The sequence below is a fragment of the Myxine glutinosa genome, chromosome 4 (genome assembly GCF_964187855.1).
Source record: "Myxine glutinosa chromosome 4, kmMyxGlut1.1, whole genome shotgun sequence".
Taxonomy (NCBI): domain Eukaryota; kingdom Metazoa; phylum Chordata; class Myxini; order Myxiniformes; family Myxinidae; genus Myxine; species Myxine glutinosa.
The window spans coordinates 30,357,413-30,385,384 of NC_136264.1; the positions used below are offsets into that span (position 1 = coordinate 30,357,413).

Genomic DNA, 27,972 nt, shown 5'->3' on the forward strand with positions numbered 1-27,972 from the left:
CCGGGATATTTGTATTGTGCTGTTTGTGTGTATTAAATATCTATTGCTTCTTGCGATCTTTTAGCGATAATATAAATAATTGTTGACGTTAAACAGTTTGAACACCATGCGCTGTCCATGGCAGTATAAGTAGCGACAGAGATTTCGTGTTTGAAACCTCTCAGTGTTTGTTGTAACAGGTGTATATATATATAATATATTGGTTAGCTGGGGTTTATTCAGCATTTACTGCATGTAGATTTTCTGGGATCTAAAATAATCACCATGAAATCTGAAGGAAGGAAAAAGAGGCGGGATCATCCCCGTCCCCGAGCCCGAGCGCTTCCTGTGTTCTGGTGATGGCTCATTCTGCTCTATGGTTCTTACCGTTCTTGCTGATCGTTGGTTCCTTGACACGGTCATGTTAGTACTTTGTTTTTCTGTTCGTTGGTTCGTTTAATCCAATTAAACAGCAGGAAGGACGTTTCTTCCTTATTGACTTATTGTGTGAAACAATTTAATAAAATAATAACTCGTCGTGCTCAGCTAGTGTCCAAGTCCAAGCACTCTGCATGGTTTAAAAATGGTGTACCCCTGATACGGTTGAGTCATTTGGTTTCGGTGATTGCTTGGCTTTTGTGTGTGTGCAGGGCAAGGAGTGCATTCTCAAGCTGTGAAGGAGAAGGTTTACGTGACACTCACGAACGCCGCTCCGTGTGTGCGTTTGCTGAACAACACTCATCAAACTGGCTGCCAATGTAAATCCGACCCCCACCCTCCGACCAGCCTCGGTGTTTGTTTAAAAAAGAAAAAGAAAAGAAGAAGAATACCAGTCTTAGTTTAAAAATGAAGAAGAAGAATCCCTTAGTTGTCGTACTGTCCTTCCTGGCATGCAAAGTATAGGGTACGTAAAAAAAAAAAAAAAAACACCTTTAGAGGCCATTTTTCCCCGCAAGCGGGGGTTGGCCTTTTTCTGGAACCGTGGTTGTTGTTGTTTTTCGGTCCCCTCGGTCGTTTCGTAGGGTACGTAGTGCATGGTTAAAGCCTTCATTGGGCAACTTTTTCTACCAAGATGTCTACACAAGACCATTAACTTTCTAACTAATGGTCAGTCTTGAAATTCAATTTTACTTTGACTGCAAGCTGCTGGAATGAATTCTTTTTCTGACATACTCGAGGCTCGTGGAAGAGCAAGTACACTGAAGGGATCAGGATGTAACAGACAAAAACAGGACGCAAAACACGTAAAACAGGATGCAAAGGGAACAGTAGAGATGCACGCGAAAGGAGAGTGGAGAGATGGTGGGGAAACACCAACGTCAAAGTTAAAAGGCCAAGATAGAGGGAGACTTAGACAAACAATGGGTGTGGGGAGGAATTGGGGGCAGAAGAGGATGCATGCGGTGGACAAGATGGTGCATGGGGTGGGCAAGATGGTAACAGAAGGAAACTCCAAGGATGGAAAACCTGAAACTTTGGAAGGAGGGATTTAGTTGGGTTAACGAGGTAGAAAGATTATGGTTTTAGATTGGGGATGATCTAACATGGTGGTGAATTGCCGTCTTGAAGACCTGGAGGGAAGAATGAGATTTAAGAGGATGTGGAAGGTGGTTCCACAGGTGGGCAAAAAAAAGAGGAACGAATGAGTGGAGGTGAACAGTGATCCTGGATTTCAGTAGTGTCACGATAAGGGCATTGATGGTAGAATGCGTGTGCCCTGCAGAAACTCAGTGGTGGGCCAAAGCACAGAAAGAGCTGAAGGTGCAAGACCAGAAAGGAGGCAGTAAAAGACAGAGAATCCATCGACCTGTCTGCATTGGCAAAGGGATGGACCCATAGATTTGGCTTCATTGCGGGAGATCCCAATAATCTTGAAAGCCTTGGTTTCCACAGCGTCAACCTGAGCAAGATGTGAGATGGGGGAGCCAGCCCGGAGGGGAAAGTAGTACCCAATCAAGCTGCGGATTAAGGCCTTATAGGTGGATTGGAGTGCAGGTGTGCTGAGGAAGGACCTTGTACGATGGAGGATGCCCAGTCGGTGGCTGGCTTTGGAAGTCGATTTTGAAACGTGGTTTGCCCAAGAATGATCATGGCTCATAGTGAGGCCCAGGAGTTTGAATGAATGAACTTCCTCATGAGGATTGGTAAGAAAGTAGATGGGAGGAGGGGAGGTTTGCCAGACGTTAATTTTGGAGAGAGGTTGTGAGAGTTTGACATTTGTCAGGATGGAAAGACATACATTCCAAGTGTTTGACAGCTTGCAATTTTATTTTTTCTGTAGAGAGGGAAGAGGCTGCAGCCTGCTTGTCTAATGGATGATGGATGTCATGGCAGAGATTGGAGTCAGCAAATGGATGAAGAGGATTTTCCAGAGAGTCAAAGAGACAGGAGTCAAACAGGAATATGCCTGGACCCAGAACACTGCTTTGGGGCACCCCAGCCTTGAAAGGGAGAAGAGACGAAAGGATTCCGTTGAGTGTCGCACATTGGTTATGAGAGTAGAGGAATATACCGAGATACCGAGAAAATATACCGAAAGAGCTGAAGGTGCAAGATCAGAAAGGAGGCAGTAAAAGACAGAGAATCCATCGACCTGTCTGCATTGGCAAAGGGATAGACCCATAGATTTGGCTTCATTGCGGGAGATTCCAATAATCTTGAAAGCCTTGGTTTCCACAGCGTCGACCTGAGCAAGATGTGAGATGGGGGAGCCAGCCCGGAGGGGAAAGTAGTACCCAATCAAGCTGCGGATTAAGGCCTTATATGTGGAGGTTGGAGTGGCGGGATCGCTGCTTCGGGGCCCGGGGTCCGTTGAGGGGCACGAGTTTCACCTGTATTTTTTTTTAACAGTGCAGTGAAACCCCTCATCGGCTCATCCTCATTTCCTCATTATATTTATGCCCAGAAGCTGATTTTGCTTTCCTTGCCGGAAACAAAACAACATTTACCGCTGATAATGGTGCAGTTTCAAACTTTACCGGACAGAAAATGGTTATTAACCAGAAATGGGCATTACAAAGAAATGGGTTTGCATCCTCTTCGTCCAAGAAAATTATAACCCATCTTCTCACGTAGTTTTTTTTGCCAATCTTATGGAGGAATACTGTTCAACAGTCGAGGATGCGGATTGACTCGATCAGTCCAAACGTCCCGCTATCTCCTTTATTTTTTGATCATACGGCTAAATAAAAGTGACCATTTGTTTTTTTAAAGTTTTTTGTTTTTTTTCATTAAAGAAAGTTCCTTAAGTTATAAAAGAGAGAAAGGGTGGGGGTGGGGGCCAGGGCCCAGAGGTTGTTTGCCTCGGAGCCCGTGCTGGCTCTCGACTCACCTGAGTATAAGTATGTAATCTATATACATTATTATGATGCAAAGATGAACTGAATAGATTTTGGCATCCATGGTCAGAGGTCATGTCAGGTAAAAATGTTATACTTGAGAACAGCTGAAGAGATTTAAATCAAAGTTGGTGCAAGTATGTATAATGATGTAATAATGTGAGCAGAGACATATCGGTCGACGTCACTATGTCGAAGAGTGCTGTTCTAGTTTTTTATGTTTTGGGGTTAATAAAATAACAGGGCATTGGTAGTTTCATAATGCTTTTGATGTCTTCTTTTTCTTGTTTCCTGTAGCTGCCTTTCGAGGTAATGTTGGAGTTTTGCACCTTTTGGCCTCCCCATTTGATGTCATTTGGATACTGAAATCAGGACCACACCCGCCATATATTCCACTTATTCCAGCAAGACTTTTTAACAGGTGTGTATTTGTGTCGAAACAATCCGATCATCCTTTAAATGTTCATGTGATCCATTTGGGAATTGTCGTTGCTGTGAGGAACAGCTATGAATGAAAAATAAAGACATACATTGATTTGACAATTCTCTTCGGTGAGGCTTCTATCATTCATTTGATTTCTGCTTTGATGTAAAATTCACCATACTCTTTCACGAACAGCAGGGGATGGTTCGATGGTAGAGTTCAGGTTAGTGAGAAATATCGTGTCTAATAATTCTAATTTTTTCACAACTTGGACCAGCTTACTTGATGTTAGCTGGGAGATGTCCAGACAATTCAGATCTCCAGCAATAACAATGCCTGCATCAGGCTTTGCATTAGTGATACGGTCAGTCGTCTGTTGTAAGTGGTCAACAAGTGGATCCTCATGTTTCCATGGTGGCGAATAAACGCTATATAAAATAACTGGGAAATTGATCATGGTAGTCGTTTTGGGTGTGATTATATCCATTCAATTTATAGATTGTCAGGGACAATTACCTTCAGTTGTGCATGGGGTTTATCGTCGGCATAAAGGGCCCTGTATGATTGTCCTGGAATGATTGTCTGAGTCTGATGGACGATAATGTCCTCGTGTACAACCTGATCAGGCACATATACAGTCAGGCCTCACTTAACATTGGTGATGCATTCCTGAAAAGAACGACTAACTAAAACAACATTAAGTGAAGCAAACTAACATATATGCCTATTTAAATAAATAGGTGTTGAGTTCCTCAGGGACATTTCTGGTCATTACTCTTTCACAGAAAATGCTAATCAGGTACCAAAATGATGCATTGTATTATTGTAAGTTATTATTATTATTAATGATACATTATAAGGGGGTAGGTCAAGCACTCGACTGATCTCCACTGTTTTTTCACCAGCATGAAAACGCTTTCATTCATCCAATATAACTTCTAGCATCGTACTTTTCCTGGGATTTTTTCTTACCCAAGTCACAACTATCACTTGATAGACGTTAAGAACTCATTTGGACTGTTTTTAGCGATTGAATGATGGAAACAAACCAGCACGAACCTCAAAAATGGTGACGACATGTAGAACTTCCTGATGGTGTAAGGAAACGACACAAACTCTTGTACCATTAATGCAAGGTGAACTTTAATGCCGGTAACGCAAGGTGAACTTTAATGCCGGTAACGCAAGGGGAACATTAATGCTGGCAACGCAAGGTGAACATTAATGCCGGTAACGCAAGGTGAACATTAATGCCGGTAACGCAAGGTGAACTTTAATGCCAGTAACGCAAGGTGAACTTTAATGCCGGTAATGCAAGGTGAACTTTAACGCCGGTAACCCAAGGTGAACTTTAATGCCGGCAACGCAAGGCGAGCCTTAATGCCGGCAGTGAAAAGTGAGATTTAATGCCGGCAATGCAAGGTGAGCTTTCATGCCGGAAATGAAAGGCGAGCTTCAATGTCGGCAACGGAAGGCGAGCTTTAACGCCGACAACGGAAGGCGAGCTTTAACGCCGGCAACGGAAGGCGAGCTTTCCCGCCGGCAACGGAAGGCGAGCTTTAACGCCGGCAACGGAAGGCGAGCTTCAACGCCGGCAACGGAAGGCGAGCTTCAACGCCGGCAACGGAAGGCGAGCTTTAACGCCGACAACGGAAGGCGGGCTTTAACGCCGGCAACGGAAGGCGAGCTTTAACGCCGGCAACGGAAGGCGAGCTTTAACGCCGGCAACGGAAGATGAGCTTTAACGCCGGCAACGGAAGGCGAGCTTTACCGCCGGCAACGGAAGGCGAGCTTTAACGCCGGCAACGGAAGGCGAGCTTTAACGCCGGCAACGGAAGATGAGCTTTAACGCCGGCAACGGAAGGCGAGCTTTACCGCCGGCAACGGAAGGCGAGCTTTAACGCCGGCAACGGAAGGCGAGCTTTACCGCCGGCAACGGAAGGCGAGCTTTAACGCCGGCAACGGAAGGCGAGCTTTAACGCCGGCAACGGAAGGCGAGCTTTAGCGCCGGCAACGGAAGGCGAGCTTTAACGCCGACAACGGAAGGCGGGCTTTAACGCCGGCAACGGAAGGCGAGCTTTAACGCCGGCAAAGGAAGGCGAGCTTTACCGCCGGCAACGGAAGGCGAGCTTTAACGCCGGCAGCGGAAGGCGAGCTTTAACGCCGGCAACGGAAGGCGGGCTTTAACGCCGGCAACGGAAGGCGAGCTTTAACGCCGGCAACGGAAGGCGAGCTTTAAAGCCGGCAAAGGAAGGCGAGCTTTACCGCCGGCAACGGAAGGCGAGCTTTAACGCCGGCAGCGGAAGGCGAGCTTTAACGCCGGCAACGGAAGGCGGGCTGTAACGCCGGCAACGGAAGGCGAGCTTTAACGCCGGCAACGGAAGGCGAGCTTCAACGCCGGCAACGGAAGGCGAGCTTCAACGCCGGCAACGGAAGGCGAGCTTCAACGCCGGCAACGGAAGGCGAGCTTCAACGCCGGCAAGGGAAGGCGAGCGTCAACGCCGGCAAGGGAATGCGAGCTTCAACGCCGGCAAGGGAAGGCGAGCTTCAACGCCGGCAAGGGAAGGCGAGCTTCAACGCCGGCAGCGGAAGGCGAGCTTCAACGCCGGCAACGGAAGGCGAGCTTCAACGCCGGCAACGGAAGGCGAGCTTCAACGCCGGCAATGGAAGGTGAGCTTCAACGCCGGCAACGGAAGGCGAGCTTCAACGCCGGCAACGGAAGGCGAGCTTCAATGCCGGCAACGGAAGGCGAGCTCTAACGCCGGCAACGGAAGGTGAGCTCTAACGCCGGCAACGGAAGGCGAGCTTTAACGCCGGCAACGGAAGGCGAGCTTTAACATTGGCAACGGAAGGCAAGGTTTAACGTTGGCAACGGAAGGCGAGCTTTAACGCCGGCAACGGAAGGCGAGCTTTAACGCCGGCAACGAAAGGGGAGCTTTAACGCCGGCAACGGAAGGCGAGCTTTAACGCCGGCAACGGAAGGCGAGCTTTAACGCCGGCAACGGAAGGCGAGCTTTAACGCCGGCAACGGAAGGCGAGCGTTAACGCCGACAACGGAAGGCGAGCTTTAACGCCGGCAACGGAAGGCGACTTGTAATGCCGGCAATGCAAGCCGGGCGTTCATGCCGGCAACGCAAGGTGGACGCGCATGCCGGCAGTGCAAGGCGAGCGATAATGCCGGCACTGCAAGGTGAGCGATAATGCCGGCAACGCAAGCGGAACTTTAATGCCGGCAGCGCAAGGGGAGCTTTAATGCCGGCAGCGCAAGGGGATCTTTAGTGCTGGTTACGCAAGGTGAGCTTCTTTAATGCCGGCAGCGCAAGGGGATCTCTAATGCCGGCAGCGCAAGGGGATCTTTAATGCCGGTTACGCAAGGTGAGCTTCTTTAATGCCGGTAACGCAAGTTGAGTTTTAATACCCGTAGCGCAATGTGAGCCTTAATGCCGGTAAAACATGTCAACCTCTCATGCCAGCAAGACAAGGTGACCGCTCGCTATTTTGCCACCAACAGCCATAATCACTGATTTAAAAAAAAACAAAAAAAAAAACTTTAGAGGCCATTTTCCCCCGCAAAGCGGGGGGTTGGCCTTTTTCGGGAACCGTGGTTGTTTTTTTTTGGTCCCCTTTTTGAAGCAATGTTTTATGGCCGGATGCCCTTCCTGACGCCAACCCTTTTTGCCACCTTTAATGACAAACAGGGAAACAGACAAATCACTGATAATCCAATGGACACTTTATTCCCCCAAATTACACGTCATGCTATGGCTATGGTGCTGGTTGTATTTTAGCTCAGCCGTTTTACAGTCACCTCACACTGAAGAGAATTAGCAATTTTCAATGGCAATTTGATGTAAAAGTAACTTTTTTTCATTTCATCCCTGAAAGTACTGTAGTATGTTCCTGTCATGTGAGAAGCTATATGCAAGTGAAAGAACATGCAGTGGGGCCTAATTATATATGAATAGCAGTATATATGTGGAACAGGGGAGGGGCATTTAAAGGACTGAAGGGAGTGTATATGTACCAATCAGATTCGTCTTTGTTTAAAACAGGTTTTACCATTTTTGTCCTTCATATTTTTCTGTTTTAATGGTATCTTCAGAGTTGCAAGCCATCGTTTACACCAAGTACAAATGCTATTGATAAACTATCATAGTTTGTGGCGTCTAGAAAAGGAAACAGGCTGACAACCTTAATCCTCATACGTCGTGGAGAATTTTTGAAGGCATCAGGTTTGAGAAGAATGAGGCACAAGATTTTTCTTTTTCTTTTTCAATTGCTGAAATTAAAATATGACATTTGGCTTATGATTCACTTGGAATGGTGATTTGCTCCATGATGTAACGTCCTGCCTATGAAGGAACAAATTGACAGTTTGCATTTCATTTCCTCGGGAATTATAGCTACCCTTTGGTTGGTCGGTGTTTTGAAGGGAATCTCGACTCTGAGAATTGCAAGATCTGAGGATGATTGTTGAATTACTCATCTCACATCATTATGCCACTTTCTTTGAAATGTTCACTAACCCCTGGTGGTGGTACATAGCCATTTCTTGTGTTTACACATCCTTGCTTGTCTCTGAAATGTCAGATATTCTTATAAACCAATCATGGACCTACAAAGCCTGGTGTTGGCTTAGCGGTTAGGGTGCCGGCTTGGGATCCGAGGATCCTGGGTTTGAATCCCGGTCGATCGCTGAATTAATGCCAGGGGGGTTGACTCAGCCTGTCATCCTTCCGAGGTCGGCAAATTGAGTACCAGCTTGCTGGGATGAATGATCCCGGTGTGTACCCCGATTTAGAATAGGTACACCGTATCCCTGCGCATCGTAAGAGCGTGACCAAGGGTTGGCGTCAGGAAGGGCATCCGGCCATAAAAACATTGCCTCAAACAGGGAACCATGATTGTCATAGGGCCCGCAAGGCTAACCCCCGCTCTAGCGGGGACAATTGCCTTAAACCGATCATTCATATATATATTCATGGACCTACAAAGGCAAGACCTTGATACATCTGCAGAAGGTCCTGAAAAATGATCTAAGCTTTCTTGTATACCCTTGCCAGAACTTTGATGATTCATCTTCGTAACTCAACCCGTATTGCGGGTGCCCTCTTGATGATCGACGACAAAAATGTCACGTTACTTCCCTCATTCTCTCATGAGAAACAATGTCCCAATGATGGTTACGGTGAGTTCACTGAATCGTTGTGCATCACTTGTGATTTGCATCTTGGTGTTTTTTAAAATATATATATATATATATTTCTCAAATCTACATACTCCACTGTACGAATTGTTGCTGTTATCTGTGCTTTTTCTTTCCTTGTCTACTTGCTATTGAACCTTCCAACAGGGATTTACATGCCTGATAGCTGTGACGTCGAATGGAATGAAGTTGGGACTGGATTGGATTTTGAGGATTTCCCATTTCCCATATTTATGCTCTCTGACAAACATGAGACTGATGTTGTCATTAAGGTAGGGCAAATAAAAGTTTCCCTAATCCTAATCTACTGGTACCAACTATTATTACCTGTACATCTTCTTATTGTTATAATGGAGCAAACGTTTATGATTATGTATGTATATTTGTGACCAAAACGTCTTTTTCGTCTTCAAATTTTCTTGTTCCACAAAATTTTCAAACACACGTGTGTGTGTGCGCGTGTGCATGCGCGCGCACGCGCGCGTACACTTGCTGTTGAAGGTATAATACAATTAATCTCCGAGTGTCTTCATGGTTTTGTTAAATATAAATAATGAGCCTGCCGGTTTCACACTCCTAAGATATTGCATAGCGCTTGAAGACAAATATGGCACAACAAACCTGGGAAGTGTATAATAAGTAGAGGCCAAAAGGCCTGATGTCTTAGGCCTACCAGAAAACCAAGATGGCAGCCATAATATTTTATCTGGGTGCCATGGTGGGTGGAGTCAAGCAACAAATGTGTGTGGGGTCTGACCAATAGGTGCACATTTCAAAGTTCGACCCCCCAACAAGAACCAAAACACCAACAACCATGTGGAGCTCTTGTCAACCTGTTACACACGTCACAGGTAAAAAATATTGCTGCATTTTGTAGGTGTACATGAACTGCCATTATGCCTCGTCTTCAATGAACAAGTTCAGAACTTGTGTGTGTCAACACCAGGTTCTATTGGAACTAAGGTATACACGTCTCCATTATATATGAGCCTGCTCAGTCGATGGAGATATATATAATGGAGACGCTCATATATATATATTGGAGACGCTCATTTATATAATGGAGACGCTCATATATATAATGGAGACGTGTATACCTTAGTTCCAATAGAACCTGGTGTTGACACACACAAGTTCTGAACTTGTTCATTGAAGACAAGGCATAATGGCAGTTCATGTACACCTACAAAATGCAGCAATCTTTTTTATTATACACGTCGCCATTAGCATGGTAAAAATTCCAAACCAGACATGTTTTGCAGTTTTTAGAACTTGATTTCCATTCAGTGGTTGACTGTTAATGCAACACCACACATCTGTCTAGTCATTGCATCAAAGTGAGGCCATCCATGGTAATTAGCTGAACTTTACCTGTATGTAGTATCGTCCTTCATGGGCAAGGCTTTATATTGTCAAATTCAATTTTTTGTTATACAAACCACAAACAAAATTTGTGTTCGAGTGTTTCCATGGCTTTTTGTAAACCCGAGCAAAGGTAGCTGTTATAGCAGTTACAACATTGTCATGACCACCAAACACTGTATAATGCAATTTGAAAGGTAGATAGACAAATTCTGCATTGTTTTTGTGAAATTGTGGTGTACAAGTGGCACTTTCATACCACTTATCATTGTGGAGTTAAGCAAATTTTGGAACGAGGAAGCAAATATGGTTGGTGCACCCTTGGCCAGGTTTGTAGACATTTACAGTGTCTTCAAAGAGTTTTGCACTTGAGGCACATCACAGAGAAACAGGATATTTGTTAACATTTCGCAGATGAGTGAAAATAATTGGATTGTTGGGTTATTAGTAAAAATAATTATTAGTTAAAGAATTAGTAAAAAATAATTAATAATAATTGTGTTATTATTAATTTATTGTTATTAATATTAAATCGAGTGACTGCACACAATTACATTTGAGATGGAAGTATGAGGATGCTAAGGTATTGACTTCATCAAAAACTTCCACTGTTGGTGTTTCACAAAATGTTCCTTTTTTGGCCTAGCCATTCTCGGAGGGACGGGAGAGGCTATTGTGATCAGTCTGTCACAATGTGTGTGCAAGAGAGTCTACATGCAGATCTACTTTCTTATAGATGGTTCATTCTCATATTCACTGTAATTTATATAGCACGGCAAGGCTCTGCATTGTCAAATGCTTAGTATATTTCCTGGGCGTCATTCATGCAAATTTTGTACATATACTCATACCATTGCAAATAATATGATATATACTGGCAAGGTTAACATTCTCATGTATTGGTCATGCTTTGGGGGCTGGCATTTAATTTTTTTAATACATTTCTGGTTTATTCCATCTCCGTTGACAGAAAATGCTGAATGATACTCTGACGTCCTTTGTTGCGCGTGTTCCCAGTGTTACGAGAAGCATAACAAATTGGGATTGAACGATTCTGCACCTGATTACCCTCTTTGTGCTGCCCAACTGTCATCACACATGCATGCCGTGACGGATACGGTGACGTGTAGAAGACGGAGCTCCCTCCAAAACAACCTGACCCCTCGTATGTTTCACATGCAAAGCTATTCACTTCCATGCACATCTTTCCTACCGCCATTTTGCTTGCATTGTAACATTTTCCTCTTCCCACTCCATCCACAAATACCCTTTCTTGTTTGATTTGTATACCTGTAGCATTTTTTTTTCTCCTCCCTCCCAAACCACCTCTCCACTTTTTTACATTACCATCCCCTTCTTAGTTGGTCTATGTAGTGCTTTATTATTAATTTAAAATGATTAGGTTGAGAAAGGGAGAACACGCACGCCTGCATCCACGAGCGCACCTGCGTGTGAAGAGCGAGATTAACAGACTGAGGAAGTTGGTTCTACACACCGACACTCTTGCATATCTGCACACTCACATAATCACCACCATTCGTTAATAATGGGCTTGTTGCAGTTTTTTGGTACATTAACATATCATAAGGTAATGATTATCTGTCATCTATAATGACCAGAGGGAAGACTGTGGTTCCACATATGAAAGGTAAAGGAACAAAGAGGTGTAGCCTGGATTTGGAAACTGGCAGCAAGGAGTAGGTTTCTCAGTGAACGTGTTCAACCTTTCGTAGTTGGTGGAGGTGGAGGGGTGGGTGTGAGAGATGTGTATGGGTTGGGGAAATGGGAGGAGGGTGCCAATGGTGGTGTAGGGAGGACCAGGCCACAAACTTGCCTGCATTTGGAGAGGAACAAGCTCTTTGCTTTGGCCTCCTTTTAATAAATAAATTAAAATTATCTTATAGCCTTGGATCCAACCACCTAATATGGAATGAGATGAGAATGCTGAGCAACACCTGCCCACATTGGGAAGCATTCGCTACTCCAGGGTGCTCGGAGTTGAAAGTATCAAGGGAAGGCCGTATTTCTGCAAAGTATTCCTTGATGTCATTCAGCCCTACACTGCTCAGGTCTTTGTTCTATTCTGGTTGTGTGTGTGCTACAGAGGTGGTCTGTGACCCATTAGGATGCTCCAACGTTATGGGTTTGTTGCTGCCGGACAACCGCACCAAGTCTGTGGTGTTTGCCATCACCAGGGTAACCTCGGCGCACATTCAGTCACACAACACGTTTCACGCACCATTTTATACATTTTGATTGTCAGGCTTTTGTTGTGCACTGGTTTACAAATATTTAATTTGTTTTTTTGTTTGAACTACCATTGAACTTCCTGGAAAGCTGATACATTTTGGTACAGCATTGTGTAAGTGCTATTTGTGTCAAACAGACCATCTCTTTTTTATATATATATATATATATATATATATATATATATATATATATATATATATATATATAATGCATGGATGTATAATCTCTTCCGAGAGTTTTTGACCGAAGAAGCTGAAACATTCATGGATTATAAAGTTGTGCACGTTTCGTTTGATTCCATCAGGTTTTGGAAAAGAAAAAATGTTTCTCCCATCTTGTGGGAGAATGGATGGCGGGGGGGAGTACAATTGGAATTATCGGCGTTCTATAACCATGATGTATTATATATGCACAGAAGCAGTACGCATGTTTCGACTTCATATACATAACCCGGGTTAATTTTATTTTTGGTAGCGGTCGAGGCAGAGGTCTGTTGCCTATGCAGCGCCCATATAAAGGGATGTGTCAGAATAATGGGTTTGCACGCTTGGAACAAGATCGTCCCTCGGGTGGATACTTGCTATGGCTTTAATAGTCATGCAGATAATAGCATCTAATTCAAGCACTCCTAACACATCCATATTCACCATCCTATGTATACTGCCAATTATAAGCCGTGCAATGCTTGCTTCAAGGCCTTAAACGCACTTTTCAACATTCCCTCGCTGACGTGTCAAAGTTTTTAATTACTTAAACACTTGTGATTGGGTTTTGATTGAACCTTCGATAATCACTCTTCAGCGATTGGCGACTAACTTTGAATGTGTGATCATCGCACAATTAGTGGTTCCACACACTCCTAACTCTTAAGCGCCTTTCATAAATTTGATCCTTTGTAATTTTTAGTGGACTGGACGTGGATCGGTTATTTACCTTAACCTTCCATCAATGCGGTGGGGTATCCCCTATTGCATGTTATAAACGATGTCCAAAGCCCCTCCACGCTTACGGAGGGTTGAATAAAAGAAGGGTACAGGTGTATGTTTGTGTAAATGGTTGTTCTGAAATCCCAAACTGAGTTAACTGGAATGTCTGCGTGTGAGCAGCTGGACAGTCGCTCGTTTTTCTGGGACCGTTCACCTGGTGCAGGGAGTGTTGTCACCTCATTCATAACTCTGTTGGCTGCCGCTGAAGCACTGGCCAAACTGCCCATCGAAGATATCAATCGACTTGAGAAGAACATCGCCTTCACATTTTTTCAGGGAGTGCGTGCTTTGGGCAGGTGTCAGGGAGAGGGGAGAGGGGAGGGTGTCAAATGTAGCAGGTGGGGGAGGGAGGGAAGGAGAGGGAATGTTGGCCAGGGTAACACTTGATTGAATTTACCATAATCGGAATAATGAATAACACGTTGATGTGTTCTTTCTCTAGGAAGCTTTTGACTACATAGGCAGTTCTCGTTTGGTGTTTGACATGCTCCAGAATCGATCATTTTTTACTCTGGATGAGGTGGATTCTGTGCTCGAGATTGGACAGGTGAGCACTTCATTTTGAGTTTAGGAGTCTGCAAAATATTGTTGCGAATAGGGAATTTGGCCTCCATATCCGCTTGTAAATATTCCCCTATTTTCTCCAATACTCCCCAACTTTCCCCAATCCCCCATTCCCTAGTCCCATTGCATGTAAATAACAATCAGTAGAGCCGACCTTCCCCTTATTCCCCCATTAAATGTCGTGCCCAGGTCCACCGCACCACACGTAGACAACTTTCGGACATCTTCCTAGTTATTCTTAATCTATGTCAGTTAAGGCCTCGTCTCCATTAATTATGACTCTTCGTTGCACCAGAATGTGATTATATGGCATCAGTAGTGAGTTTAGGACCTTTCCCATACCTCCTTCCATCTTCTTCCCCAACAATTACAACAACAACAGAGGAGATGGCGGCGGAGCGGGGGAGGATGCGTCCTCACACCGGCTCGATTAGCGCCATTGACCACGCGCTCCACGGGGTTACCACGAAGGGGCTCCTTGTCAGCTCCTCGTCAAGGGCGGAGCCTGGTAAACCCCCCGCACGCACCCAATGAGAAGCAACGTGCCGATTCCACGAGGCGGAGCTAACGAGCCGAGGGCGTGTCACTCCCCGCCGGATATACGCGGCCCCGCGCCGGATGTGACGTCAGATGCGCCCCCAGCTTGGAGTCACGAGTAACCTTTGAGGCTGAGAAGAGATGCGCCTCAGCTTGGAGAGAGAAGCCACCGCCACCCCCAGCGCGACGAGACCTCCCCGCATCTTTGGACCGGACCGGACCGTACTGTACCCTGCCCCGAGCCCAGGAGGACCTTGAGCCATCGCTATCTGCCTTTCCTTGCCATCAACCCCCGTGTGAGTCAGCCTTGTCCCGTTTACCTGTCGTCTGTCCGGGGTTAATGTAAGAGTGTGTCTAAGTGCCTGTCTTCCTGTAATATACCTCTAGCCCCTGTAATCTGACCTTTCCGTACGAATATAATCTCCTCCGGAGGTCTTGAGAATTGAAACATTGGTGTCGTATTGTGTTATTGTAATCCAGCCGGGTGTCTTCTTTTTCTTATTGAGCCAGCATCGCGCGACTAGTCAACGTTCGGGCACAATCGGGTAACTTGTGCAGACGTGGTCATACCATAAAACCGCTCGGTAAATAACATCCAAGCCACGTCTGTAACAATTGGTGTCGAGGAGTGGAATTCGAACCCGGGACTAAATTTATTAGGCCCAAATTTTGGGAGGGAAAATCGATTCGGAGCGCGTACTGCGCTCGACGAAATTATAACGAAAAAAAAAAAAAAAATTGGATTTGTTTTACGAAACTCGAATTTTGCAAGTCGCGCTATGGCGGATCAAGACGGCTGGGGTCCGGTAGGGGAGAGTGAAGCAGGGTCGGTCCAGGACCAAATTGAGGGACATGAGGAGAGCGAAGCAGTGAGGGCGGCAGGTTCGCAAAATAGCGCCGTCACGCACGAAGTAGCGGGCGCGCAAAATGGCGCGCTCGCTCACGTGGTTGAAGGGTCCCAAAATAGCGGCGCCGCGGAGGGCGAGCCTGCGGTGGCGGCTGGGGACGCTGGGCAAACCGGGTTTGACCTCAGATTATTCTTGACCCAACTGAATGCAAAAATGGATAGGATGGAGGGCCAAATGAGGGTTGATAGTGGGCGATTAGAGGGCCAAATGAGGGGTACCAGTGAGGGATTAGACAATAATTTTAAGGGATTAGACAATAATTTTAAGGGATTAGACAATAATTTTAAGGGATTAGACATGAAATTTGGGAAATTAGACGATAGATTAGGGGAAATACAGGAGGGGTTAACGGGGGTAGAAAACAGAATGGCCGCTCAAGAGAATCAAATGGAAGGGATGCAAAAGGGGTTAGAGGGGGTAGAAAATAGAATGGCTGCCCAGGAGAATCAGATAGAGGGAGTGAAAAATGGGTTAGAGGGGTTAGAAAACACCATGGAAGGCAAATTGAGGGACATGAGGGACCAAGCGGAAAGGGAAGTTAACCAAATGGGGCAGCAGATAGAGGGGGTCAGAATGGGGGTAGAAACCAAACTGGATGCTCACAGGGAGGAAATGGAGCAGATGAGGGTGGCATCTGGGCAGGAGATGCAAGTGATGGGAGAGCAGATCAGAAGAGGAGTGAGTGAGGAGGTCGGAGGAGTGCGCGAGGAGGTGAGGCACTGTAGGGAGCACATGGAGAAGGAGGTGAGAAAGGGGACTGTAAAGTTACAGGGGGGCATAGAGGTCCTGACGCAGGAGGTGGAACAGCTGACGGAGGGACAAAAAGAACTAACGGAGCAGGTTCAAAGGAACACTGCGGTATTAGGAGGGTTAAAAGTGACACAGAAAGAACTAAAAGACGACTTGATAGCGACGAAGAGGGAATGTCAGATGGTACGTGAGGGACTGACAACGAGGTTGGACGAGGTGATAGAGGTAATGGAGACGAAGGACCGGCAGGTGAGGACGCACCTGGAAACGGTCAAGGTAGCCTTAGAGGATGAGCTTGAGGAGACGTACCGGGGAATAAAAGAGGTGAGGCACAAATTAGAAGAAGTGGAAGAAGGGGTGAGCGAAATTAAGAAGCGACGGAGAGGGGATAACAAGGAGATAAAAGAGGAGATAAAAGAATTGGTCCAAAGTCTGTGTTTGGATCGTGATGTGCTCATTAACCGGATGAGGGATTCGCAGGTGATGGAGGAGAAGCGAAGAGGAAGAGGACCCGGTGTAAGTGGTGACCAATATGGTCGTGCGTATGATGCGCCAGGGGATTTAAGGAGCTTGGGGGTCGAGATGGACCCGGGTGTTCGTGAGAGGCCGTTGGTGAAGTGTGCGACAGGTCTGGTGTGCGAAAAAGGAGGTGAGCGAGAAAGTCCGACTCTGGGGTGTGTGAGGAAAAAGTGCGTGCCAAGGAGTGAGTGTGCTGGCGAGAGTGAGTCGGTCGTAGCGCGTGTGCGAGGGAGCACGTGGAAGCGCGGGGTGGTGAGTGTTACAGAGGGTGTGACGGGAGAGTGTGCGCAAGAGTGTGCGCGAGAAAGGTGTGTGACGGACAGGTGCATGAGGAAAGAGTGCGCTGTCAGAAGTAAGGAAGAGTGTCCACCTGTGGTGAGTGTTACAGAGGGTGTAACGGGAGAGTGTGCGCGAGAAAGGTGTGTAACGGACAGGTGCATGGGGAAAGAGTGCGCTGTCAAGAGTAAGGGTGAGTGCGCTGTCAGGAATGGAGGTGGAAGTAGTGAGAGTGACATGGAGCGTGAGTTAGTTGTGACAGGTGAGCGAGGATGTACACCTGGGATGGAAGGATGCACACCTGGAATGGTAGAGCGTGAGTGGGAATGCACGCTGGAGTTGGTGGTGAGGCACGTGGTTGGGTGTGCGAATGAGGGCACACCTGTGATTGTCACAGAGGAGGTGACCGAGGAGGGGGCGCGAAGCGGTGTATTGGTGAGGTGTGCGACCAACGAATGTGTGCCAAAGTGTTCGGTGGTCAGGTGTGTGACCAAGGCTGTGAGTGGAATGAGAGTACCGAGGTGTGTAAGGAAAGGTACGAGGAGCATGGGCACGGCTGGATGTGTGAGCAAGGAACGGGCTGCGGGGTGTAAGAATCCAGGTGAAGCATCGACGTTAGACGGGATAGAGTTTAGAACGACTTATAGCCGAATCGGGCCCTCGGTGCGTGCTGGGCCTCGCTTTGAACGGCCGCGTCCAGGCTCCACTAGGCGGAGCTGGCAGCCCGATAGGAAGGGTCGTTATGGCGACCACGTTTTGTTGAGACGTGCCGGCAGGTCGAGATCGGGACATTGGATGGCTCCACGCCGAGGTGATGCGTGGGATCTCGGCCCGGGTAAGCCCCCGTCCCTGCACCGAGTGCCGGACGCATCCAGCCGCTGGCACAAAACAACCAGCATCCATTGCTTGGCTTTACGAAGCCGGGCTTTGGACGGGAATTGGCGCACCGAGAGGTATTAGTGAGTAGACGGGTGATGAGGTTAGTGTTTTGGACCCAAAATTAGAGAAAAACAAAATTTGATGATTGGCAAGGGATTGGCAGTAGTGATTGGCAGATGATGGGTAGTGATTGGCAAATTTTTAATTTGTTGAAATTTGACGTGCCAAATTGGTAGCGAGAGACCCCCAATGTGGTGGGATGGCAAATCCATCATCCCTCGCGGGGGGGGCAAAGGAGCTATAGTTTATGGGGTGTATGGCAGTGAAAACTAGCCCGGGTGGGTTAGGTTATATTGATAGGGCCCTAGAAGATGACATTAGGTAACGTTAAGATTAGTTAGTGACTGATACCTGTAGTGGGGACGCAGGTAGATTAGTATGGATGATAATGACGAGGGAGCGCAATAGTTTAAAGGGACGACTGGGAAGCGCAAGTTTCAGAAGGGAGTAGTTAGCTGAGATGATGCCGTGTTTGTGAGAATTGAACAGGTGTGATTGCACAGGTGTGCAACTGGACAGGTGTGTGGAGCAGTGTATGAGTAGTGAGTGTTGTGGATCAGCGCGAATGCGCTTGGGGAGAGAAGGGTGCAGGTGGCACCAGGTGTGAGAGCACAGGTGTGCAAGTACAGGTGTGTGGAGAGAGTTGGAGTAAGTGGTACGGAGTGGTGTGCATGGTGCGAAGGTGTGGATGGGGGAAGAGTGGACCCCTTTCACGAGTACCCGGGGCGGGTAGTGTAAGTGTTAGGTAGAGGGTGCAGGTAAATTGTGGTTGGATATTGGCATCTGTGGTGCGGTTGCAGAATGGTGTTGTGGATGGGTGCATTAGTGTTGTGGAAATGGCTGGGCGTGTAGCCTGTTAGTGTGTGTAGTTGGTTGGGCACTCCACCACTGTGAGGATGTCGGCCAGGTGAGGCCGCAGGTGGGCTCTGGGAGCCGGTAGTTGTGAGTGGGTGCCTGAGGATCCCGGGTGTGGATCGGGCAGCCCAGTGCCAGAGAGGGCACGGAGTGGGGAGAGAGCCAGAGGGCCTTCCCCAGGTAGTTAGGTTAGGGTGAGGAGCAGGTAAGCTCGGAGGCAACTGCAGTGGTGGAGGTGTGCAGGTGGGTAGACCCACTGGGAGAGGTACACGCCGCAGCCCAGAAATTGTGCGAGGGCACCGGGAGATGAATCGGGGGAGTGAGACCCCAAATTGAAGAGCACCACAGTTTGGCCAATGGGAATTGGTTTTTAGAACCCATAGTGTAAGAGGGCCAATGGTTTGGCCGGAGGAAGACCCCGGGTAGTGTAAAGTTGTTAAAGTCATTTAGGAAATAGTTAGGATTGATGAACCTGTCGCACCATACGCAGCCACTTACCTGTGGTGATGATGATGACTCCACACCTGTGTTTTCTTTGTTTGTGTTGCAGAAATGAGAATTGCTGTTGGATTTGTGAGACGCATCACGACGTGGATGAGACATTGGGGTGATTCCATCTCTCCCTCCCTAGGAGGGACTGATGATGAATTGGTGATGGCAAATTTTGATGTTGAGTTGGAGATGGCAAATTTTGATGAGAGTTGAAAATGGCAAATTTGATTGGTTAGGAGGGAGAGAAGACGAATTTGGTATATGGGAGGAACGGGGAAGACAGTAGGGATGTTTGTTGATTTGTAAAGTAGATGTTTATGGGTAGTGTTGTGTTTTGTGGATACAGTAAGGGGTAAGGGAGGGGCCATGTAGGTTACCTGGTGGGGGGGGGGGCGTACGATAGGAACGTACCTGTCTCACCTGGTTCCCATGTGCCCCCAGGGTGCATCACCTTACATTGCGTGCACTTTTGCGCCCTTACCACCTTACTCACTTGTCTGCTTCTTTTGTCTCCCACCTCCGAGGATCTGGCTTTGGGGTAGAGAGAGAGGAGAGAGGTGCTGGCTGCGCAGTTGTGGGCCTGCACTTTCGCTGTTTGCTGCCGGGATCGATACACCATATGGACCGCAATGTTTGTGGCCACCCACAATGGACCGCAGTTTGTTTGCGGCCAAGCACCACCCGGGGATGGACCTATGGATCAACGTGGCACCTATGCCATACAGGTGAACCACTAATAGTTAACACCACCAAGTGCACCACAAGAAGAGCAAGAGACACCTGCAGGGTTAGGGGTTGTCGAATTTATTTTTATTCCAATGAACAATGGTGACTGCACCGATTGGTGGTGGGGTGGTGCTGTTGATGCTCGGGAAGGGTGCTCTGCACGTTATTAAAGGCCGTCGGCCACAGAGCACTCGTGGGTTGGTGTATCGATGTTGGCAAGCGCGCTCTCTCTATGCATAACATCTGCATGTGTTCCTCCAAAAACAGGTCCTGGATCGTAGTGTAGATATCAGCGTAATCTTGTAAATAATGCTCCCTACCGGCTGTATGTTTAGTTTGAGAATTCTTTCCGGATTCGGTTATCCTGTGGGTGTGTTTCTGTGAGGAGAAGGGTGCAACGTCGCAGGGGGACATATTTACTCATTTGTGAATATCTGTAAAACTGTCGCACTCAGGGTAGAGTTAATAGTAGAGGGAACTACATTGCGTGCCACACTAAAGTAGGTAAAAATTTATCGGGTCGGGACGCCCCGAGGGTAGAGAAGGGTGCAATGTTGCGAATATGGAATTTGGCCTCCATATCCGCTTGTAAATATTCCCCTATTTTCTCCAATACTCCCCAACTTTCCCCAATCCCCCATTCCCTAGTCCCATTGCATGTAAATAACAATCAGTAGAGCCGACCTTCCCCTTATTCCCCCATTAAATGTCGTGCCCAGGTCCACCGCACCACACGTAGACAACTTTCGGACATCTTCCTAGTTATTCTTAATCTATGTCAGTTAAGGCCTCGTCTCCATTAATTATGACTCTTCGTTGCACCAGAATGTGATTATATGGCATCAGTAGTGAGTTTAGGACCTTTCCCATACCTCCTTCCATCTTCTTCCCCAACAATTACAACAACAACAGAGGAGATGGCGGCGGAGCGGGGGAGGATGCGTCCTCACACCGGCTCGATTAGCGCCATTGACCACGCGCTCCACGGGGTTACCACGAAGGGGCTCCTTGTCAGCTCCTCGTCAAGGGCGGAGCCTGGTAAACCCCCCGCACGCACCCAATGAGAAGCAACGTGCCGATTCCACGAGGCGGAGCTAACGAGCCGAGGGCGTGTCACTCCCCGCCGGATATACGCGGCCCCGCGCCGGATGTGACGTCAGATGCGCCCCCAGCTTGGAGTCACGAGTAACCTTTGAGGCTGAGAAGAGATGCGCCTCAGCTTGGAGAGAGAAGCCACCGCCACCCCCAGCGCGACGAGACCTCCCCGCATCTTTGGACCGGACCGGACCGTACTGTACCCTGCCCCGAGCCCAGGAGGACCTTGAGCCATCGCTATCTGCCTTTCCTTGCCATCAACCCCCGTGTGAGTCAGCCTTGTCCCGTTTACCTGTCGTCTGTCCGGGGTTAATGTAAGAGTGTGTCTAAGTGCCTGTCTTCCTGTAATATACCTCTAGCCCCTGTAATCTGACCTTTCCGTACGAATATAATCTCCTCCGGAGGTCTTGAGAATTGAAACATTGGTGTCGTATTGTGTTATTGTAATCCAGCCGGGTGTCTTCTTTTTCTTATTGAGCCAGCATCGCGCGACTAGTCAACGTTCGGGCACAATCGGGTAACTTGTGCAGACGTGGTCATACCATAAAACCGCTCGGTAAATAACATCCAAGCCACGTCTGTAACAATATACATCGAGTTTGAGGATCCTGCCCAGTAATGCAAAGGATTGTTATCCAGCTTATTGTGTTGAGTAACTTGGCACAAGTGGAGCTTGTTTCTGTAGCTTGTTTTAGAGGTAAGACGATTCATCTTGTGATTACTTTTTTGTCCATGTATTTTATCCAAGTAGCAGCCAGAGGAAGAGAGGAAGGGAGGTTTTGAGTGATTACTCCTGCTAATTGCAGGTTAGAATGTAGAAAATATTTACAGGTAATTGTGTGATGCAAGCTTTAAATGATGTTTCACAGATAATCATGGACAAACGAGGCAGAAATCAACATTCCAAATTTGGCTTTGTATCCCTTTGGAATGTTGTATCCTCTTTCTCATTTCTAGGTTTTTCGTCCTGCGGGTGATTTGTGGGCACACACTGACCCCATTTCCAACATGGATTCCAGTGTAAAGAATGGGGTAAGAGCAACCAATATTAGAAGTAAAAAAAATTGTGCAAATGGAATTGATGTATTAAGATAAATGCTAATATGAAAAAAATGGGGAGTTGGGGAGAATTCCAAATTCCTGCTATAACCTAGAGGGAACAGTACATCAGCAGCACAGCCACGCTTCCAGGATTGATGCAAACCCTTATGCTGCTTCGTTTCAAAGAAGAAACTCGCTTGTTATAGCACAGAAATAATATCTCATGTAACAGGCACAGCCATTTCTAGCTCATCTGGACTTTAGTCCGATGTGCTTATATGATCGAGCAGTGTCCGTAGGTAAGTAAGTGAGTGAGTGAGTCAGTCAGTCAGTGAGTCTGTAAACACTTCAGCCATTATTACTTGAACCAAACACATTTTGATGAAACTTGGCCACAAGCTTCATATTTTATGCGTAACGAAGGTGTATTGACCACATCAAAATCTGCACTCATTTATGGGTTTAGGTTTGTTCCCCACCTCAACCTTCCCCCCACCGCCCTGTCCCTGCCACCGCCACCCTAAAATAGGTGTTTGACCTCTTCTCTGAAACTACACACACACACACACGCACGTTTTAAACTTGTCCACAATCTTCATCAGGACGAAAGTTCTGATGAAAAGTTTGTTTACGAAAGAACTACAAAAGTTTGTTCACGGCATTAAAAAAAAATTAAAAGTGAGGGATGTTGCCCACCAAACTGGGTATTTATTTTCTTCTCCGTTACATATTTTGTGGGTCATCCACACCTACCAATGGTTCCCGGGTTATACCAGGTGAGCCCAAGGGCATTGCCCCTATTTTTGCTGTGTTGTACATGTTGTATACAGCCAATGAACTCAATAATGGAGGGCCAAGTGGGTGGAACAACAATGGCTGTCCTATGGAAGCTATTTAAGTTAACCACCACCATCCTGCAATTATCAAGCAGAATATAAATTATCCTGACCAATATGATTTTAAAAAAGGAATAAAGCTTAATTGACTGTTCATGTCTTTGTCATGTGAACAATTTGAGAAAAATAGTTTATTTTATTTCTTCTTTTTGAAAATGATATTTACCTCGACCAGATGGATGGAACGTTAAACACCAACAGCAATATCAATACATGTGTGCGAGTGTGAAAAAATATACATCGGGCCTGTATATATATTGTACACAAGTGAGAGTGGGGAAACAGAAAATTCTGCCATTTTGTATTCTACTCCATGTATGTAGGTCACTCCATAAGATTTCTTCATTTCCACTTGTGTCCTCAATTTACACTCGTACATTTGACAAGGAATGTACTTGTGCTGCTGCAGACCGAAGAGCTGGTGAAACTGCTGTCTAGAGCAGGACTGAACGTGCAAAGAGATGAGACGCTGAGACTTCCTCCGGCCTCTCTGCAACAATTCCTTAAGTACCGCAACCTGTCGGGTGTGCTGCTGTCCGATTACCATAACGCCTTTCGCAACAAGTGCGTAACATTTGTGAAATTTGTGAAAAATTTGTGAAAATCGGTTGACTGAGATCGAGTTGACCATCCTTTCTCTTGATCCTGTCTTGTAGTTGTGTGCAACATCGAAATATTGAGAGTTTGCTATTCCGCGTGCATATAACACTTGGACAATCAAAAAGACACAAACGTGGAAGATAGAAGTCTGAGCTCGAGGGTATAACGGTCAACTTGCGTTATATCGTATTTTGGTCTCTCGTTTATGTTCTCTAGCCTCGGCCCCAACTTTCGTCCGCTCCGGTTTCCGGAGGATATGGGTTGATTTGCTGGATTCTATGCTTGGTTGGAGATGATGAAGAAGAAAACCCGTCTGTGATTGTTAAAAAAGCATAGAAGAGAGAAAGGGACCCCTCTTCCCTCCCCCCCTCCCCCGGATGCTATAAATGCCCAATAGTTACTTGATTACAATCCCTGAAGTGCAGTCCTCTTTTCCGATATATTGTCTAGTCCAAGGGCTCGAGAATCCCTGCAGGCTAAATTTAGCTACGGTCTGATTCTCGAGGTGCTGCATCTGATTAACATTCGCCGATTGGAGTTTCTAAATTGTTAATTTGCGCTGGATCCCCGCTCATGTCGGAATCAAGAGTGATGAGGTCTGTGACCAAGCAACCTAGCAAGCAGTTAATCTGGATTAAAAACTCGAATTACTTTGGGGCCAACAGAGCTTTTTGCCATCATTTGGGAACAGACCCTGGTAAAATGGCAAATTCCGTGGGAGAATTGTACCAGGGGTTGCTGGTCGGTTTTTTTTTTTTTTTTTCCGTCCAATTTTAGGTGCCAAACTGTACTTAATTGTGTTGAATCATCAGGTTTGTGTCCCTGGTGAAGTCTGGTCTACTTGTGAAGGGCTGGACTTGTCGGCTTGTTGCTTCTGCCTTTGTTTTTGATTGCATGTTTTCGCTCCTTTTATGCCAGGTATTGTCACTTCTGATCCTTCAGCTTAGTCCTTGACCCCTCCTCACTCTAGATAATACAAACAACAACAACCAAAAAAAAAAACATCAACAACAACAACATAAAAAACCGAACTCGATCTCCTACGCACAGTTACCCCTTCATTCCCAATCCCTTCTCCTTTTCAATATCTCCTAACTTGAATCTTCACTGAATAAAACGTTTCTTCCTTCAGAAGCTCTTGGTAACATAACACGCTTCAAATTATATTTTAATATCCCTTACTCTGCTTACTACTCCGTCAGAAAAAACCCATAAATTATTCTTCATCATCAAAATCTCTGCCTTTTCATTTTCAAAAGGCTTATTTCCCAAAACCTTATCACTCCTACACGCTTAGTTCATCCAGCCTCCTCTTGTATCTACATCCCCATTTACCTATGTGCCTTCAACCAAAAACTTTTTTACCACCTCATCCATGAAGTCTGTTGCCATATATCCAGTTTGGGGATCCTGAGATGTACATTTTTCAGAGGTTGTGTGCACATGACAAATTCTCCTTCATGTCCATTCATGGTGTCAAACCCCTCCATGTAGGTACCCTTCCCCCACCCCCCCCCCCACCCTCCTTCGTCCCACCCCATGTCTGCTTCCCCCTCGGCCAGCCCCGTGTCTGCTTCCCCTTCGGCCAGCCCGATCTGCTTTCCCCCTCATCCCGCCCCCTCTCAACTTCCCCCTCGACCCGCCCTATCTCAGCTTCGCTAAACTTTCCCAAAAAGATCAGGTGCAAATTGACTCGGACACTGCTCTAAGTTACTATTTACACAGGATAGGATGTCACCTCACTGGGACATGTGAATGGTGTAATACACCTGAAGATTTAGAACACTTTTCATGCAATGCCCGTTGTACGAGACATCGAGAGCACGGTTCATTCATTGTTTCAGAAGTATGAGGATTTGCTGTCAAGATGTGCCAGATATTTAATACCGATTCCATCACAAGTGCACTCGACGCTGCAAGGCCCTTTTAGAATTTGTTAACTTGGGGGAAGGAGGGGCGAGGGAGGGAAGGTGTAATTTTTCAGCAGCCTGGTGGCCCTCTATCTAACTGATGACTTGTTTTGGAGTGCGGAATAGTGTCACAGCTCTAAAGATGTATACATACATTATTTTCACAAATTAAGAGGAAGGCACAGAAATGTTCTGGTTGCATTTTGAGGCCAAATTGCAGCTATTTCTCCCAAAAATGGATGGAGGTCCTCCATATCAGACATAATATCAGGGCCGTGTCTCTTGATATATCTTATGCTTTCGATACAGTCTGGCATCCTGCCTTGCTCTCCAAACCGTCTGCCTATGGAATCTAAGGCTTACTCCACTCTTAGATAACTGATTTCCTCCACTCCCCACTCCAATGTGTGGCTCTCAACGGAACCCTTTCTTCTCCTCTCCTTGTCAAGGCTGAAGTACCCCAAGGCAGTGTTCTAGGTCCCATCTTATTCCCAATCCTCATCAATTATCTCATTGACTCTGGAAAAGCCTCTTTACCTCTTTGCTGATGAGTCCACTCTCTGGCATGACATCCCTCATTCTCACAGACAGGCAGCAGACTCTTCCCTCTCCTCAGACCTTAACAAAATTACAAACTGGTCAAAAACATGGAATATGTCTTTCAATCCTGAGAAATCCCACACACTCACTCTATTTGAAAGGGCCATACCACGTAAATGCTAACCCTCCCATATACTTTCTCAACGACCGTCTCGAGGAAATTATGTCACTCAAACTCTTTGGTCTCGCTCTCAGCCACAAATTTATCTTGGGCTAGCCAAATTTTAAGGTTGGCCTCCAAAGCCAGACTGCAAAGCATCCTCCATCATGCAAAGTCTTTCCTTGGTACACCTGAGCTCCTATCCACTGACGAGGCTTTCGTCCACTGCTTGATGGAGTACTGCTCTCCCCTCTGAGCTGGCTCCCCTGCCTCGCATCTTGCTCGGAATGGCGCCGTGGGAACCAAGGCCTTCATAGATCATTGGAATCTCTAGCGATGAAGCTGAATCTTTGGGCAATCACTTTGCCATTGTCAACAGGTTGGTGGTCTCTCGGTTTTCTTCCACCTCAATTCTGGTTTTGCACCCTCTTCCCTCTCCATGCCCCGTCCCACTCTTCTGCCCAGGTATTTTTTCCTAAATCCAGTTTTGATTTCGGTGAAATTGCCTAAATCCAGAACCACTGTTCATCTCCACTCATTTATTCCTCTTTTTTTTCTCACCTGAGGAACCACCTTCCATACTCTCCTCAATCTCATTCTTCCATGTGGGTCTTCAAGACAGCTGCTCACCACCATCTCAAGTAATCACCCATCGAAAAGCATGATCTTTTCTACAGCCATTAAACCACTCCCACTCCTCCCAAAAAATTGCTTGTGTATCCATCCTGTCCACCCCTTGTATTCTCTCCCAACCCTCATCGTTACCTAGTTATCAATTTCCCTCTACTTTCTCCGTCTGTCCTGCTTGCTATTGGTGTTTACCCTTTCGCCTGCTGTTCCCTTTGTTATGTTGTGTCCTGATCTGTAAGGTGTCTTAGCTCTTCCATGAGTCTTGACAATGTTTAAAAAGCAAAAAATTCAAAAAACTGCATGCATCTTTATCTGCCAAGGGATTCATGAAGGAAAATATGATGTCCATATGACAGAGGTCTGTCAGACTGAATAGCTTCCATGTTCCATCTTATCCAGTAACGCCATGTACCTTTTCATATCAGTTGGTGCGTCATCTTTGTAACAAATGAAATCTGCTTTTCCAGGTATTACCAGAGTGTTCTTGACACGGTTTCGAACCTGGACCCTGAATATCCTCACTCAAGTGATACAGAGGATGCACTCAATTATATCGGTCCTTTGGCAGCGGTAAGTGCTCTTCTTGTCCCTACGTAACACACGCTGCCATCTCATTTTCGCATCTCACTTGCTGCCCATGGCTCAGCAAACAGATTGGGATATGTCGTCGACCAGAAAGGCAAAGGTATCATTAGTAAGATTGCTTGATTATTATTTTTTGGTTGTCTGAAGTTAGGTGGCAGAAATGTTCAAGCACACGTGCACCTCAATAGATTTTTTTTTTTTTTCCCATCCAGTGTTCTACCCAAGCTTTTGCAGCATATCAGTAGGACATACTTTCTTTCTTGGCCAATATGTTTTTAAAATAACGCAATCTATTATATTGTTTTATTTTAAAATTGTTATATTTTAAAATTCTTTTATTTTAAAATTCTTTTATTTTAAAATTCTTTTATTTTAAAATTCTTTTATTTTAAAATTGTTTTATT

The 27,972-nt window shown here is 46.3% G+C and overlaps 1 protein-coding gene across 1 annotated transcript in view; it reads left to right on the forward strand.

Moving 5' to 3' along the window:
* Nucleotides 1-283: 283 nt before the first annotated feature.
* NCSTN (nicastrin) overlaps nucleotides 284-27,972 on the forward strand; it is a 42,708-nt gene continuing 15,019 nt past the window's right edge. Inside the window, exons 1-12 of the mRNA XM_068112127.2 lie at nucleotides 284-402; nucleotides 630-737; nucleotides 3,615-3,738; nucleotides 8,805-8,929; nucleotides 9,095-9,219; nucleotides 11,327-11,474; nucleotides 12,414-12,505; nucleotides 13,666-13,824; nucleotides 13,988-14,092; nucleotides 22,164-22,238; nucleotides 23,553-23,707; nucleotides 27,451-27,553. Coding sequence (XP_067968228.2) covers nucleotides 339-402; nucleotides 630-737; nucleotides 3,615-3,738; nucleotides 8,805-8,929; nucleotides 9,095-9,219; nucleotides 11,327-11,474; nucleotides 12,414-12,505; nucleotides 13,666-13,824; nucleotides 13,988-14,092; nucleotides 22,164-22,238; nucleotides 23,553-23,707; nucleotides 27,451-27,553 — 1,383 coding nt within the window. The 5' untranslated portion in view covers nucleotides 284-338. The remainder of the gene's footprint in view (nucleotides 403-629; nucleotides 738-3,614; nucleotides 3,739-8,804; nucleotides 8,930-9,094; nucleotides 9,220-11,326; nucleotides 11,475-12,413; nucleotides 12,506-13,665; nucleotides 13,825-13,987; nucleotides 14,093-22,163; nucleotides 22,239-23,552; nucleotides 23,708-27,450; nucleotides 27,554-27,972) is intronic.